At 45.4% G+C, this 17992-nt stretch overlaps 1 protein-coding gene across 1 annotated transcript; it reads right to left on the bottom strand.

Annotated features, from left to right (window-relative positions):
- Nucleotides 1-2209: 2209 nt before the first annotated feature.
- TKTL1 (transketolase like 1) lies at nucleotides 2210-17296 on the bottom strand. Its single transcript, XM_059680504.1, has 10 exons — nucleotides 17113-17296; nucleotides 16903-17030; nucleotides 15489-15682; nucleotides 13653-13817; nucleotides 11141-11297; nucleotides 9259-9389; nucleotides 6473-6556; nucleotides 4434-4530; nucleotides 4182-4301; nucleotides 2210-2983 (listed from the first exon to the last, which is right to left on the bottom strand). The coding sequence occupies exons 1-10, from the start codon at nucleotides 17205-17207 to the stop codon at nucleotides 2811-2813; spliced, it is 1344 nt and encodes a 447-aa protein (XP_059536487.1). The 5' UTR covers nucleotides 17208-17296; the 3' UTR covers nucleotides 2210-2810.
- Between the last annotated feature and the right edge of the window lie 696 nt (nucleotides 17297-17992).

Genomic DNA, 17992 nt, shown 5'->3' on the forward strand with positions numbered 1-17992 from the left:
GCCTGTGAGATAGATACTATCGCCATCATGAGCAGCGACATCCTCTTTTACAGATGAAACAGGCAAAGTGGGTTACCTAGTCACTGCCCCACCAGCCCAACAAGTAGCCGACCTGGGGATGAAGGCCAAGGACCGGGCCACTCCCCCCTCCCTCCCCCCCCCCTCCCCGCCCCAGTGCCACTCTTCCATGGAAGGGATGCAAAGCGGCAAGGCAGCTTCTGAAGACTCAGGGGTAAGGGTCCATGGCTCCAGAACAATTAGGGAACATTCAGTGCCTATGCCAGTTTACTGTGTGCCTGTCCTCCCCCACCCTTGGCTACTCTGCATTCAGAAAAGCTATAACTGGCCCAAGCTGGCCACAGGGCACTTTCTCTGAGTGATCATGGTTTCTCTCAGTGCCTAGTACAAGATAGGTCCGACTGTCCTTTCACAGCACCTTGAGGGGGGCTGAGTCCAGGCACTTTAATCATGGATGGTATCTACACTGTTTCTGTTTTAGGTTTCACCAGATAGGGGCAGTTTACACTCGAATTCAAGCAACTGTGGTGCTAGTACATAGCTACACATTCTGGTTTCATGTCACAGTCATTCTGATTCACGCATCATAAAACTGTTTAAATGAACACACACACTCAAGAGAGTAACATTTACTATATGACCCAGTAATTCCACTCCCAGGTTTGTATACAGGTGAAAAGTGAAAATATACAGGGTGTTCCCCCCCAAAAATGTATACACCCTGTGACAGCTGATAGCTCAATTTTGAAATGTATTTTAATAAACACTGCCTTTATAATTATTCAAAGTGTGTTCATACATTTTTTGGGACACCCTATGTATCCACAAATTTGAATACAAATGTTCTTAGCATTATTCATGGTAAACAAAGTAAAAACGACTCAAATGTTCATCAGGTGATGAACGGATAAAACATGGTCTCATGCCGAAACTGGTTTGGCTCAGTGGATAGAGCGTCGGCCTGCGGACTGAAGGGTCCCGGGTTCGATTCCGGTCAGGGGCGTGTGCCTGGGTTGCGGGCACATCCCCGGTGGGGGGTGTGCAGGAGGCAGCTGATTGATGTTTCTCTCTCATCGATGTTTCTAACTCTCTCTCTCTCTCCCTTTCTCTCTGTAAAAAATCAGTAAAATATATATTTAGAAAAAAAAAATAAAACGTGGTCTGTACAGAGGATGGACTAGTATAGGGCCTTAAAAAGAATGGAAGTTGTCAGATGCTATAATGTGGATGAACCTCAAGTGCATTATGCTAAGTGAAATAAGCCAGACACAAAGAGGCCACATACTATTTCATTCATATGTATGTCCAGAATAGGCAAATCCTAGACAGAAAATACGTGATTGTCAGTGGCTGGGAAAGTGAGTAGGAAGCGACTAAGCGATGCAGGGTTTTTGGTGTAATGCAAATGTAAAATTGGCCATGGTAATGGTTGCCTAACAACTCTGAATATACTAAAACCACTGAATTGTATACTTTTAATGGGTTAAATTGTATGGAGTATGAGATGCTTGAGGTAAAAATCTTCGTGTATGTGCATTTTCTCAACTTCCGATAATGACCCTTTATCAACTGATTTTTGCTAATAAGTTTGATTTTTAAATTTTTGTTTGATATTTGTATTAATCATATCAATTCTTTATTAAGCCAATTTTCTTGAAATCTTATAAAATAAGCACAACAAATATACTAATTTTACAGGCCAGGAAATGAGCTCAGCGGTTTAAAAGGGCAGGAGCAGAATGAGTAGGCCCCCAAGGAAGGCTCTGGAGTGCCAGGCCAGTTCTTCAGTCCCTACCTCACATCCCAGGACAAAGACTCCTAATGACCAGTTAATGAAAGCAATAAAAATAAGGACCATGACACACCAAGACACATCCAGTCAATTTTAAATTTAGTTTTGAAGTTTGAGCCCATCTTTATCTGGCTGGTACTTCCTTCTTGTATTTTAGCCACATGATTCATGTACTTACAGCTGAAATAAGGAGTTGGCTCAGGGATGGCTCTTTTCAGGCCATATACTGTCCTCTAGTGGTGCATCTCCTGCTCAGTACCCTTTCTCCTTCTGGTTTAGATAGAAGCGCTTTCCTTACTGAGGATTTTATCCAGGAAAAACCAAATCACACATACAAGGCACAAATGCTTTTGAAATGCTTTATTAACTTTTAACAAGTAAAGGAATAGAAAAGAGTTAACAGTTTGGTCTGGTCACTGGGCAAATGAGACATTTGAGACCTCACAAGAGTGCAGTGTGTATACTAGAACTAGTTGTATTCTTTCTTCATAGACGAGTCACCTCAAGCAGCAAAGGACAGTCTAAGAGCTTTCACTACTGCCTCACGCACCGTAACAGGGGAGATGAAATTCCAGAGCCTCTGCAGTCACACAGTACTCAGGAAGCTGCAGGTAGGACGGCAGCACATACAATCTCCACCTGGGACAGCAGTGTGTAGCGTGGTGCTGCACAACCCAGGCGGTTACAGTCTATAGTTCACATTTTCTTTACTTATGAGAAAACACACACACACATTTAAGATACTATTACTTAAGGTTGATCCCCAGACCAGATATCGGTTAGTTTTATCATAAAACTTCCTAGTAAGTGCTTGTTTTGTAAGCCATTCTATCACTTAAAATCTTAAAACCCATTTTCATTGCTTAAACATGTGAGTAAAACTTGTATACGTAGTTATGCTTAACTGGAAGGTAATTTGTTTTAACAAGAAAGAAGAAAAAGTATAGATTTAAATGCTGGTTTGTCAGTAAGTATGAATGTAGAGATGTCAGCAGCTGTTTTAGTTAGTTAACAGACATTTCACAGACACTATAATGTGTCTGGCACTAATTCCAAACATATCCAGTAGTTCACTCGGTTTTCCACTTCGAGGAACTCCTTGCACGGCCAGGCTGTGCACCAGGATGTTGGGCTCCATGGAAACAGCGGCACACACAGCCTCCCCGATGCCACCTGGGGAAGCAAGGGAAGTCAGGCTCTGTTCTGGAAATGGGTAGTCAACCTCAATGCCCCATGATATATATACAGGCCTTTGAATTTGCTGGTTCCCAGGAGAAAGATTTTTCACTAGTACTGATTCCTGGAAGCAGTCATTCCCGACTGCCCAGAACTTCCCATTCTACATTGTAGGTCCCAAAATTGCTCCCAGCCCCACCTACACTAAGGGCTCTCATCCAGGGCTCCATGGATACGGGGGACTGTGGAACTCAGATACTCAAAGCTGCCAGGATCCCCCAAACGATTAAAATCAACAAATGAATTGTAAATAAAAGAGCAACTGGCAGGCTTGAGGTGACCAGCTTCAGAAGGGCCACTTGCAAGGTTGGCCCTCAGGTGGCACCTGGGCAATGGGCTGGTGCAAGTCCCCTCGGCCAACATGACATTTCCCCTACTCATAACGGTGTTCCCTGCACCTGGACTGTTTCTGTAATAGTCCTAGGAGTTGGGAAATTTGGTACATGCTTGGCCCGGGGGTGGGGGGTGGGGGCGGGGCTCACATGACCAACCCCCAATAAAACCCAGGGTGCTGGGTCTCAGGTGGGTTCCCTGGGTCTGTAGTGATGCATTTTTCACTGCTGAAGAGGGGAGAGTATTTGGCAGGTCCCTCATGGGTGGGAGGGACGGAGGGAAGGAGGAATGGAGGGAGCCTAAGGACTGGGGTTCTCCATCCCTGACCTGTCTTTGTGGGTCCTGTGCCCTTTCCCTGTGGTAAATCTCAGCCGTGAGGGCATTGGGAGTGCTTCTAGAGACTCTGTGGATCATGGCTGTGCTCTTGGGGACCCCTGACATGCAACTCCCCATCCTCTTATCTGGCCCACTTAACTTTCCTAGGCCAAACACTACCCAGCTCCCATTTTGGGGGCATAAACTATTAATAGTTCAAAACTCAAGAGCAACTGTGAAGCTCTTCATGAACTCTCCTCATCCGCAATGCCGAGTTAGGCAATCCTCTGTGGTGCCACCAAGCCACCGAGAGGCCAAGCACTGTACATTGTGCTGGGGATACACAAATGAGTAGGTGGCCAAGAGACTCTTAAACTGATATACTTATGAAGAGCAGCAATACAGGTTAAGTAGTTGGTGATGCCCAGGAGCACGGGGCGCCTCCAATCAAACATGTCCTGCCAAAGCAGACTCTGAAAAGACATACCTTCTGGGTGGTGATCCTCCACGGTAATAATTCGGCCACCAGTGCATTTCGCATGGGCGATGATGGTGTCAGCATCCAGGGGTTTAATGGTAAACAGGTCAATGACGCGGATAGGAATATCTGGAGAACAGCAATAACCAGGTTAGTATATGAAGCAGACTTAGAACAAGACCACCAATTGGGGCACATGAGGCAGCCCAAGTCCCACCTTTCCCCAGCTGGATGTTCAACATTTAACAACAACAAACTGACCTTGTTTGGAAAGTTCATCAGCAGCCAGTAAAATTTCATGCAGAGTAACTCCAGCTCCAATAACTGTGACCTTGTCATCGATACTCTGGCGAATGACCTGGTATTGCACCCGCAAAACAAAAATGCTGTGGTTACTATGTTCAGAGCACATCTCAAGGTGGAAGACACTCTAACACACTGCTCTTCCCTCACCTTTTGCTCGTCCCCAATTTCATTCATTAATAATTCACTATAAAAAAGGCTGAATCAAAGCACTGAAAAATGACACGCTCTTTTTGATAACCCCCACTTCATATTTGTTTTACAAATTCATCGACCTTTACTCATGATTTCCAGTGCCAAATTACTAAGTTCTTACAAAATACAAAAGGACCCTTTAACCAAGAAAGTGGGTATCAAATAGGGATCTAAAAGACAGAGGGGCCAGAAGTGAGCTGTATGGCTCATATTCAGCCAGAGGATGGACTCATACCCACTAAGGGGTCTGGAAAGGCACCATCTCTAGACTGCTTGGACATCTTGCTGGGTGAGCAAAAACAGACTGAACTCCACTGGTGAAGATGTTAACAGGGACCGTTTGAGGACATTATGTATACACTCTGTGCCAAGCCCCTTGCATGCCGTGAGTGTGCTGTGGCCCATTCTGCAGCCAAGGAAAGCAAATCTCAGAGCAGGAGGAATTTGCCTAGGGTTGAGACAGCAACCAGGCCCATCTGATGTCAAGCCGATGCTCTCAATCACTTGCTATTCTGCAAGCAAAGACAGGGCCCTTGGCCTTTCTCAGGGTTTGATTTCCTCAAAGCTCCCCAACCAAAGGCATATGGAATTAATCTTCATTTTAGCCATCTTTATAGGTTTTCCTATATGACAGTATAGTCAGGGCTTCTAAGCCACTCTATTCTCTGAGAATATCCTAGCCCATATATATATAATCACACACACACACACACACACACACACACACACACACACACACACACTCACTCACTCCCCCCCTCCCTTATGTCTCTTTTGTAAAACTCAGCCCTTGAGTTATCCATAGCATGCATATTATCATACACATTTTAACTCACATACTTTACTATTAGGAAACTAACTTTGTTAGGATAGGGAAAATATTAGGGGGGGAAAAGACTGGAGAGTTAAGAGAAAGCTCTGTAGACCGTTGACTATCATTGAAAACCTCACATCCCAGAGGAAAACATACTTGAGTTTAAATGTGGGAGTACAGAGGATAATAGGACACTGAAGGTGAATACTGCAGCTTTTCCACCCAGTGCTGGCCAGCTACCTAGTGGCAGGCATAGACTGTTCGGGATATAATGCACTAAAAGCCACTCAGTGCTCAGTCACAGTCATTCTGAGCACTAGCAACTATAAATTCTGGAGCAGCCTAGCCCTTAGCAGCCAAGTAGGATGTCACCTGTTGCTCCTTCAAGAATGGCTACTGGTCTTTCACATATTTAAAGCGTTAAGCGCCAAGCCTGTTTTGTCGTCCTTTCCGTTTAACCCGCAATATCTTTCACTGATATGCTGGCGGCCGGACACTGATGAGGTCCAAACGGAAAGTATAGTGTCAGTCACCGGTGACTGACATGACACTTAACATGTCAGGGCCACACAATTGCCAGCAGCAAGATGGTTCCCATTTCCTTTTGTTCCTGGTCTTGAGGATGCAAAGCCAGAACCTCATAGATCTGTTACTCCTTTGAAATAATAGGTTCTATTATTTTGTTTAGCTTGAGGCTGTGTGATGTTATAGCCAAGCAACTCAAGTACCTTCAGGTTGTATTGCTTTATCTTTTAAAATTCAACAAAGAGAGACTCCATTCAGAAAGGAGACAAGTTCAATTCTGGCTGATATTGGTAAAATGTTCCTTCTGGAGGAAAAGCAGGTAAAGGTCACAACTGATTTTTTAAAAACTAGAACAAAGAAAGGATGAAGCCTTGACTGTGAGGATACCTAGTGCTAGTTTTAGAATAGTTATCTGCACATGAAATGACATAGAGAACGAACACTGGAGAACTTAAGGGCTTACCTTGGCCTTTCCAATCTCAAAAATTTCTGTTGGAGCGTAAATAACATCAGTTTCAGGACGACTGATGCGAATGTAGCATATCCCCTAGGGTATAAACAGAAACCAGAACTATTAGAAAGTCTAACTCAATTTCCAACTAATAAACCTTTAAACAAAGGCAGGGAGGGAGGAGGAGGAGGAGGACTGAGTAGCTCTTTTACTAAAATAAAGCACACATTTTGGAGCAAGGGCAAACCGCTGGCAAGCAGGTCAGCTATCACCTGGTCAGGTTACTACTGAGCCAGGCAAAAGCTTATGCAGAACCCTGGCGATGCGTTTAGTGACAAGCTTTGCATGTTGCCACATTCACTGATTTAAAAAAGCTTTCTCAAATACACGCTGACCTGTTCTGTCCCCACACACAGAACATAAATTTAGGGCAGGAGCACTGGCTCATGTTAAATAGAAAGATCAGAACACAATGTTAATACAATTAATTTTTTCCATAATAGCTTGTAATGATTCAACCTTAGAAATACCTTAAACACTGGAATATAAAGTGACTCAGTATTTCCCCAGTAAGATGTAAATACATTTTTATCAACACAAACAGAAGTATAAATATCCAAATGTCTAAAGTATTTAATTTACACACATATCTTTAAAAAAATATATATTTTTATTGATTTCAGAGAGGAAGGGAGAGGGACAGATAGAAACATCAATGATGAGAGTGAATCATTATCAGCTGCCTCCTGCACACCCCCTCTGGAGATTGAGCCTGTAACCCGGGCATGTGTCCTTGATCAGAATTGAACCTGGGGCCCTTCAAGTCCACAGGCAGATGCTCTATCCACTGAGCCAAACCAGCTAGGACTACACACATATTTAAATCATCCTATATAATAAAAACCTAATATGCAAATTGCCTGAACGGCAGAAAGACCAGTGGAACGACTGATTGCTATAATGCACACTGACCACCAGGGGGTAGACACTCAATGCAGGAGCTGCCCCCAGCCCGCAGGCCCCCCCATTGCCTCTCGCAGAGGGAAATGACTGGAGGTGGCGGGGGGAGGGGGCGGCAAGTGTGTGGCACCAGGCTGGCCAAGGCGGGTGACAGTGGAGGCACCCCGATTGCCCTGCTGGTCATCCCACAGATCAGCCCTGATCACTGGCCAGGCCTAGGGACCCGTGCACAAATTTTGTGCATCAGGCCTCTAGTACATTATAGACTAATATATTAATTTAGAAACACAGCTTCTGTTCATTCATCCCAATGTTATAAATCAATTATATTCAGTGTCTTTATTGAGGTAAAATTTACCTCAGTGGAGCGATCCACAAATTCTAACAAAGGTATACAGCACATAACCATCACCTGAGTCCAGATTGCATTCATCTGCCCAGAAAGTTCCCTGTGCCCCTCTCCTGTACCCAAGCAACAATCTCTGTTCTGATTTCTGTGACCACAGCTTTGTTTTGCCTCTCTTGATCTTCCTAGAAATGGAATCCTCTAGCACGAGATCACTATGTATGTACACAGGCATAAAACAATTTCTAGGACATAGTAAGTAAAAAATCAAGTACAGAACATACATAAACTTTGAGCCCACTTAGGTTAAGGGAAAAAAAGGTCAAGCCCTGAACCAGGAGGTCACAGCTCGATTCCCAGGCAGGGCATGTGCCTGGGTTGTGGGCTCGATCTCCAGTGGGGGGCATGCAGGAGACAGCCGATTGATGATTCTTTCTCATCATTGATGTTTTTCTCTTTCCCTCCCTCTCCTCCCCTTCTTCTCTCTGAAATCAATAAAAACATTAAAAAAAGAAACGTCTCTAACACATTGCAAATGCTTAGAACGGATTTTCCGCAATCTACCAACTGTCCCCAGAGTCACCTGTGCAGAGGTACGGTCGGGTGCAGGGCTGGGTAATGAGGAGAGTCTGGTGACAGTTGGAATGGTTGGAAAGGTGAAAACTACATCCCCCAGATGCCCCTGTAACTGGATTCTGGGCAGGAATTAGGTTGTGTTCATCTGATGCCCTTGTGTGAGACTTTAAGAGGGAAAAGTGTTGCCGAAACCGGTTTGGCTCAGTGGATAGAGTGTCGGCCTGCGGACTGAGGGGTCCCGGGTTCGATTCCGGTCAAGGGCATGTACCTGGGTTGCGGGCACATCCCCAGTGGGGAGTGTGCAGGAGGCAGCTGGTCGATGTTTCTCTCTCATCGATGTTTCTAGCTCTCTATCTTTCTCCCTTCCTCTCTGTAAAAAAATCAATAAAATATATTTAAAAAAAAAAAAAAAAAAGAGGGAAAAGTGGGGCAGAAGCCACACTCTTGCCCATCTGCACTGTTTCTGAGGGTGGAGCCAGGTTGGGGACCTTAGGGTTTGTCTGCAGTGAAGTCTCACAGGCCACTCTCTGGCCTTCTGGATGTCACAGGTGGTGGCATGGGGTATGTCTAAGGCCAGCACAAGATGGCTCACTGCTGGAGCCCACTCCTTGGGCCCTGCCGAAAGCTCCCTGACTCAGAGCCCCAGGCTCCCTCTTCTTGCCAAGTCCTGGGCCATCAGGTGGTGTTCAGCATCTCTCTGCACTATTTGTCTTTGAATGTGTTCATGTTTTATGTGCTTAACACCTTTATTGGGTAATGGTTCTATTTTTAAAAGGAATCCTACAACCCAATTTTCTATAATGAATGTCTATTACCTTTATGCTGAGAGAAAATGGGAAAAATCCAACCACCAGTACCAAACTAGTAGCAGAGCTCAGAAGCGTTTTCTGTCCGAACCAGTGGCCCCTAAAAATACCTGGGTATTGGCCGCCAGGAACACAGCATACTCTGTGGAGACGGCATCACTTGGATAGAAAACGGTGCAGTTGGGAACCGCTCGGAACATGGCCAAATCCTCCACAGCCATCTGGGAGGGGCCATCTTCACCTGAGAAAACAAAGCCACAGCCCAACAAAAACATGAGACAGACCAAGAAGCTAGGACCGCTTCCTCTGCTGGATAAGCAACAGCTCTTATTGACATCTGGGGGCGGGGGAGAAAGGTGGCCACAACTGTAGCAGAGCCTACAAAACTATCCAATTCGTATGTCAATATAATGCCTCATAATTATAATGAGCTGTCACACATCTATCTCCCTCAAGACATCACTGTGACACTTGAGGTTTGACTAATTGACCTTCCAGATCAACCAGTGATCTCTTCTTGGCCCTGACCCTTGCCAACCTCTGGCACTTGATCACTGGGCACTGCTACTGCTGTCCAAGGTGACTTCATGTTCTTCTTGAGCACAGGTGGCTGAGGCCCCATCAAGTCTCTGTCCCTGTCCCTTTTCTCCTAAAGAGGGTCCTCTCAGCTTTGTCTTTCCTTCTCTGCTCATCTATCTTCTCCATCAAGAGACTGAGGTTTTTAGATTGAAGTGGTCTTACTCACTTCTTAAGGCCTCAAGGTAGCTGAGCATAACATACCCTGGGGGCACCCTTGGGGTGCTATTGTAACTAAGGAGACCTTAGGGTTTGTCTGGGAACAGAGTTTCTGATCAGAAACACCATGAAAAGAGAAAGCCCAATGTATGCTAGGGTGGCCTGCCTCTTCGAGCTGGGAAGGGGACTGTCACTATGCACACTGCCTTGCCTGGGGTAAGTGTCTAACCTCAGAACTCCCAGCTCTTCTGGGCTGGCCCTAGAGCCACTTCTCCACGTTGCTGACTTATTTTGAAACTTTCACTATACCTAGCTCCAGGCAAAGACCCCCCAAATCCCTACCAGGCCCTCTGCCCAGGCCAACCCTGACATGCTGTTGGCTCTCCTCACTTCATTCCCTGCCCCCTTGCATGTGTCCCATCCAGAGACTTCTTGGCCAGTCTAGCTCTCCCAGGGAGTCCCAGAGATAACTCCAAAATGCTCACTTCTGGCCCACCCTCCCCTCCAGCGCATTCTAGCAGCAATTGTAAGCTGTCATATCTACCTAGGGGTCCTGCCCCACCACAGTACATCAGGCACCTCCATCTTTCCCAAGTCCTCATTTCTGTCACTCATGACCATGATTCCCTGACGTTTCCCAGGCAATTTGAACTCCATCTGTTAGCAATGTGACTTCTTTCTTCTGACTTTTTCAGATTCACTCTTATCTTCCATCCACTGCTAATGCACACCATATTTCAACCCTCTTCCTGGCTTCCCCATTTCCCATTGTTTCCATTTAGCATGTCCTGCCAGGTTAATGCCCTGAGAGTGGTGTCTTTCTTGGCCTCACTCCCTAGCATCAGGATTCTCACAGCTTCCCATTCCCTCCCACCAGGCTGCTCCCCCCAGGCAAAGCTGTACAGGCTGTGCTCCTCGCTTCCCTGTGCCGTGGCCACACCAAGAGCAGAAAGGAACTCTGTAATGCTGGGGTGACCCTATTCATACCTAGAACGTGGCTAGACATTAAAGATGCACTCAGGACAGATTACTTCTTCTCACTGATGGCAAGACTGGGCATTTTGCAATAATATCAAGAGATCCGCTCTAAGTTACCCAGAGTATCCTGGAACTTTTAAAGCATTTGTTTTTTAAGTGGTTACAAATAATCAAATGCTATGAAACCCTACATACATTGGCAATTTAACCCGTTTAGATTAATAATCTTTCTCTGTCAACTAGAAAGGCTATCAAGATGATGGCATTGAGAACTCATACCAATGGATACCCCACAGTGGGACCCAATAAGGTTGATGTTGGATTCAGTGATGCTTCCAATACGGATCTGCTCAAATGCTCGGGTCAAAAAGGCAGCGAAGGTGCTAACAAAAGGAATGGTCCGACCACGAATAGCGCATCCCAGCGCCACGTTCACCTGTTAACACCAAGAAAGTGAATCAGAATACCTCTGGACAAGGCCCCCATCACCCCTAGCTGCCCCCCTTTCCCCTTAACCAGTAATTCATGGTCCCCGGATAACACCCTGTTCTGTATACCCAACCCCAGGCACATACCCAGGGAAACCCCAAACCTGGCAAACCCAGTGTCCCCTGAACACTGCCAGAAACCAGAGGAATTGTGGTGCTGGCCTGGCTCTTCAAACACAAAAAGGCAAAGTTTGGAACACCCATGGCCATCCCCTCAGTCCTCGTGGGTGTCCTTCCCATACCTTCTGTACACCTTTCTTCCTGGTGCCCTTACCTCACACCTCCTGGGGGATAAGAGGTGAACAATGGAGGCTCCCCCATCTGCCCCTTGACCAGCCTCTCCACTGTGTTGCTGGGAGACATGGTGGGCCTGCTCACCATGCTGAATATCTCATGCTTCTCTTCCTTTCTCAAGGGCATCTCTATGTAATTATCCCCTCCCCTCCATATTCAGTTTCTCCTTCTCTTGGGTTTACTCATCATTTGAGTATGTACTGCTATCTTCCATCTTCACCCTCCCATCTCCAGCTTCACAACTTCTCTCCCTGTCCCCACTCTCTGCCTAACGTCCTTCTTCTAGGCTACCATGCCTATAAGGGACTTTGAAGGTGCCAAATGCAAGAGTTTGCCTGACCTCCATTTCATTGTATCTGACCTCAGCAGCATTGCATAGGACAACGTCCCTTCCCACTGGCTGCTGCTGCTCCTGCTAGATCTGTGGATGGTGCACACCTCTTCCCTAAGGACACTGGACTGAGTCCTGGAGCTCGGTCACACCCTTCCTCATTTGCCCCCTACTGGGAACTCACATGAGGTTGTGGCCTGCAAAAGCCCTGTATAATTTGGCCCTTGGTGACCTTTCTGAACCAATTTTGTTCTAATAGTCACCATGCTTCTGCCACTCTGTCCTTTTTTCTGCCCCACAAACATCTCAACTTTGAGCCTATCAGAGATAGCTGTGCCCTCTGCTGGGAATGCCATCTCTCAGAGCTGTGCATGACTGACTCCTTGTCACTTAAGTCTCAGCTTAAAGGTCACCTCTTCTGATTGGTGCTAGTCACACTCTTACTACCCACTTGTTTCACCAGGGTACTGGTTACTACCTGCGGGCTGCTTCTTTAGTACTTCTCCCAACTCTAAGAACACATTAGTAGGCACAGAGCATATGACTGGTGACTGAAGGGATCATCAAAGAGTTGGGGAGCAAGCTTTTTGATAGGAGGCTCAGTTCAGAAAATAGTGGATTATATTTTTTCCACTCAAAATGGAAATTGCTTAATGAGACTCACAGAAAAAAATGTACATATTCTTACAATTGTGATGACCTACTTTACTGAACAGGGGGCCTTAAATTCCAACAATGACAGGGCCAGGGAAGCACCATGAGTGAATGAGCAGGCTGGTGGGAGGCAGGGGTACAGCCCATCTAAATGGCTCCAGCTGACTGGTGGCAGGAGGAAATGCTATCCTAGTGTTGCCAACTTTCCCATTCTTGAAGAGAATCCAGAAGTTCAGATTCTATATAAAATCTGGTTTCTAAAAGCCTGCAACTAATTACAAAATTTGTAAATACTACTTGTTCCAAATAAAATATCTCTGGTGGTCATGCGCGACCTGCTGGCCCATAGTTTTCTGGCCAGTGCTGTTTTTGGCCTCTACAATGTGAAGACAGGTATGCATTGTCCTCTACTGGCACAGCGCTTCAGAAGTCGTCTTTTACTAGCATTAACTCCTTTCTCTCTCTAAGAAGAGGGTGTGCACCCATTTAAAAGAGACTCCCTGCGTTAATATCACTCCAGGGAGAAATGAAGCACAGATAAGCAAACGACTTTACCCAAGACCACAGCTCTCTATTGGCCTTCTTGAGGCTGCAATTGGCACAACATTTGAGTATCTAGGATATATTAGGTGAAGAAATAGAGAAATCATTGTATCTTGTAGCTTTCTCAACCTCCTAGCCTCTGGGTGGCTGTAGGATTGCTTAATTGTAAGCAGGGCAGAAAGGGCAGGGCCACCTAGAGCTACTAGGGAACTCAGGATGTTTTGGGCTTGGAGCCTTGGGGTTAGATGGCTGTGACCTATCGGGACAGGGTGCTGGGCAGTCTACCATGCTCCTCCCAGCAGTCCTGGAAACTACCCCTTAGACTTTGCCCAGCTACTCTCTACCGGTTTCCCTGGAGACTCCCCCCCCCCCCCCCCCGCCCATGGAAAGAAAAACTGTAATGTGGGCCAGGACTCGTGTGTCCAGTGGGCCACTGCTAATCAATGAGAAGACCCAAGAGGGATGCCCACAGCATACACACCATGTTTTGCTCAGCAATAAAACACTCAATGAAGCGCTCAGGGTGCTCTTTCTTGAATATCTCAGAGAAGGTGGAGTTCTTGGTGTCACCGTCCAGCACAATGACTCTATCGTTGGCATGGCCCAGCTTAGCCAGAGCCAAACCACATGCTTTGCGAGTAGCTACCTGGAAAAGTCAAACAGTAGAGTTTCTTAGACTGAATTTAGAAAGGAGGTGAACATTTTGTAGATTTACAAATTGTATTCTATATAAATGAAGAAAGCAAATTTGTGATTCACCAATAATTTCCTTTAGGGTCATAAAAATGGGTTGCTAGCAAATCTTAAATGCGTATTTGCCTCACTTAGGTATCAATTTCTCAAAAATAAATTTATTCTTCTGTACCATTTGTATCGTTAAAAAAATTACATTTCCCTTGCGCTAGCCAGCTGGCTCAGTTGGTTGGAGCGTAAACCTGTGCACCAAAAAGGTTGTGTGTTTGATTCCTGGTCGGAGTGCATACAGAAGGCAACCAGTTGATGTTCCTCTTTCCTTCCCGCTTTCTCTAAAAACCCAATAAAAACATATCCTCAGGTGAGGATAAAAAACGTTTAATTTCCCCAAATGTAAATGCCTCTGTGACTTTTCAGCTATAAACATTAAAATGTAGACCTTAAGCCCTGGCCGAGTTGCTCAGTGGTTCGAGCATCAGCCTGCAAACCAAAGGGTCTCCAGGCAATGTCCAATCAACTGACCCACACTGGCCAAGGCTAAGAGGTGGTGGTTTTTTTTTTTTAATACATTTTATTGATTTTTTAAAGAGAGGAAGGCTGAGGAATAGAGAGTTAGAAACATCGGTGAGAGAGAAACATCGATCAGCTGCCTCCTGCACACTCCCTATTGGGGATGTGCCCGTAACCAAGGTACATACCCTTGACCGGAATCGAACCTGGGACCCTTCAGTCCATAGGCCGACACTCTATCCACTGAACCAAACTGGTTAGGGCAGTGGTTGTTTTTTAAACACACAACAGGAATGAATAAATTTTATGAATTGCTTTTGTTTCCCATGCATCAAAATAATAATTTCCTCCTCTTTAATATTGATGAATCATCCTAATTACTAATTTGCATATACTTTGTATACTAATGGAAGTTGAAATCGGTGACTGTTTTATTTAGAATTTTCACATTAATATTCATAAGTGAGGTTCATCTATATAGTTTTTCCTTTGGTCTAGTTTTGTTTTTATTAATTTGAGAAAGAGGAGGGGAGAGGGAGAGAGAAAAAAACAACTGGTTGCCTCCTGCATGCATCCCAACCCGGGATCCAACCCACAAGCTGGGCAAGTGCCTTGACCGGGAATCAAACTGATGACCTGTTGGCCCTCGACTGGAATTGAACCTGGGACCCTTCAGTCCACAGGTCGATGCTCTATCCACTGAGCCAAACCGGTTAGGGCAATAGTTGGTCTTTTTAATTGGCGTGGTTCCTTGTGTAATCCAGAAAGTTAAAAAGATCAGCCCAGCCAGGCCCCCATTCTTAGAGCAGACACAGAATTTTTTCATGCACAGTGGACTGCCAACTCACAAACTGAATTTAGGAAACAAACAAAACCTACACAACGCTGGGCACTAATAAGTAGCAAATGACCGATAAGAAAATTCAGATATAAGTTTGAAATCAAAGACTAAATATCAGACATAGTAAAAGAAAATTGGTAAACCCATCCTTATTGCTTATAACCTTTATTAGGTGTCACTCCACCTAATAGTTGGTTTATCCATGGATATCTGAGTAAATAAAGAGTCCCATGTATTTAGAAAGAAAAGCAGAGAACCAAGCAGTTTGCTTACCTTGTCACCGACTTCATAAACAGGCAGAGAGGTCATCTCTACATTGGTGGTGTTGACATAAGGAGAGTCTTCAACAGGGCATTTTGGTGTGAGCTGAGTGTTGGTCTCTATCTGGCTCTCAATTAGTTTAATAATTGCATCTGCTCTTTCTGTTGGCATTGGCTTTCCATGCCAATTTTCTGTATCCTCAACGCCTGCGACCAAAGGAATAAAACGTTTATTCCATAAATATTTAAGATATTCTGATGGAAAAGATGTCAGCCAAGGATTCACAGGAGTAAAAACATGGCACAGCCTGAGATGGTATTGCACTCCCAAAGATCAGCCTGAACGAAAGGCCCAGAGGCTCTTGAGGGGGCCACTGGTCCATGTGCTGGGGAGAGTGAGGGAGATGAGGCTGGAGAGACAGGTAGGGCAGACCATGGAGGATCCCATTCATATAAGGAGTTTTGAGATTTTTCCAAAGCAAGATGGGAAACCACTGAAGGGTTGGAGTGGGGGAGGTGACTGGTCAGGCCTGTGTTGTAGAAAAGAAAGATCACCATAGCAGCCCTGTGGGGACTGGCATGTGGAGACAGCAGTTAGGGAGAGATGGAGAGGAGTGAACAGATCTGAGATATACTTTAGGGGCAGAAATCAGAATTGATGGTGGACTAGGTATGTGTGTAGGGAGCAAATAAGGGAAGAGTCAGAGGCAAGGATGATACCCAGGTTTCTGCCAGAAGCAAATTGGTCAGGCAGTCATTTCCTGAACTGGGGATACCAGAGTAAGACTGTATTTTGGGGAGGAGTTATAGAACAGTTTTATTACAAAATTTTGATGTCAGAACACACCAGGAATCATACTCTTTACAACTATTTATATTTGAGAGGAACAACTTTAGGTTGAGAGAACAACTTTAGGTGTCAGCTTTGGCATCTGCAAGAAGACTTTCAAAACCCCTTCCTTCCCCAGGCTCTGTTACACAGCTACCTTTCCTAGAGGCACCATTTTACTAGTTGCCTGTGTTTTCCCCTGACAGTGTAGACACAGGCAAACATGGGTGTGTGTGTGTGTGTCTGTGTACACCCTTATTTACATATCTGCTCTCGTAGGTAGCAGCACCTTCTCACTCTGCACTCCTGTGGAGATTCATTCCCTGCCAGTTCTCTAACTGGACTATCCTCCTAGCTACTTTCTTGTGTATGCAGAAAAATCACTGCTCACTTGCTGGGGGTCTGGGCTTCCCCTTCCACCCTAACCAGACATGCTATCTGTAAGAGCCAAGGAGAGCAAGAGCCTCCACACATATTTCATGCATAGCCATTGTGCACTAAGTCAGTTGTCTGCCTGGCCAGCCTGAGTCTCCTGCCTTGTCTTCTGTGCAGACACATGTTTTTAATAACCCCAAGCTGAAAAGAAACACTTGTTTACTTGGAATGCCACGGCCCTTGAAGGTCTTGGCAATGATGGCAGTGGGCTTGTTCTTCACTTGAGCTGCTTGCCAGAACACGTCGCAAAGCGCCTCCACATCACGACCATCCACCACATAAGTGTTCCACCTATCAACCAAGGAGGAGGCCAGGTTACAAGGTGAAGGGGGGATGGGGCAGAAAAGAGGTGACATAAGACAAGGATAGTTACCCAAAGGCTTCGCAGCGCTTCTGATAGATCTCTATGCAGTTCTCAATGGGCAAGACGCCACTGTGGCCCAGGCGGTTGACGTCGAAGATGGCCATGAGATTATCCAGATTGTAGTGAGACCCAAAGGTCAATGCCTCCCAAACGGAGCCTTCCCAAGACTCACCATCTCCCAAAAGGCAGAACACCCGGTAGCTGGGACAAGCGAAAAGTTGTTTAGGACTCTGCTTGGGTCTCTTCAGGGCCACTCAAGCAAATACATTTCATGGAGAGAAGCAAAGGAACAGACGGAGGCAGCTGCTTCAGATCATCAAGTTCCTAAGACTATTTTCCTTGTCCATGCTGTTCAAACTCGACAGCTGAGGAAACACAGCTTTAAAAGCTGAGATCTCATGAGATGGGGTTCACCACCTTGGCTAGTTTTCTCATTCTAGCTGTAAAGGCTATTTCTAGGTTCTGCCACTTCTCAACAAACAAGAGGGGATGGGAAGAAAGCTGCTCCGTTAAACACCCAAACATTTACATATACAGCTTTTTGGTAAGCTCCATTTTAAGCATTGCCACCTTCTACTTCTGATCTTACAAATTTATTTACAATAATCATAACAATCAAAGCATTCTACCTCAGCAGCATATGTTCTGTTGCAAATGGTAAACTCCTCCGCAGCAGAAACATGAAACATTTATATCAATAAAACACAACCCAGACCCCACGAAAATGCTGTTATGTTTTAAAAAGTGATTAAACGTAGGATAGGGACTAATAGAGGCAATAATGAAAGATGAAAAATGTCAACAGACTTATGGGAAATGGAGCAGGGCAGCTGCATGAGTAGTGGAGGAAGCATGAAATGCCTCCAGAAGGACCACCCGGGCTGGAACC

Source organism: Myotis daubentonii, chromosome X (assembly GCF_963259705.1).
Source record: "Myotis daubentonii chromosome X, mMyoDau2.1, whole genome shotgun sequence".
NCBI lineage: Eukaryota > Metazoa > Chordata > Mammalia > Chiroptera > Vespertilionidae > Myotis > Myotis daubentonii.

What these genes read in the sequence shown, in the direction of transcription:
- TKTL1 (XM_059680504.1), bottom strand. Translation starts at nt 17,207, where the DNA reads ATGGCCATCTTCGACGTCAACCGCCTGGGCCACAGTGGCGTCTTGCCC. An exon ending in AAGCGCTGCGAAGCCTTTGG is followed by an intron (nt 17,031 to 17,112) that starts GTAACTATCCTT and finishes CTTGGTTGATAG; the next exon opens with GTGGAACACTTATGTGGTGG. An exon ending in TTGAGATTGGAAAGGCCAAG is followed by an intron (nt 4,531 to 6,472) that starts GTAAGCCCTTAA and finishes GTGCAATACCAG; the next exon opens with GTCATTCGCCAGAGTATCGA.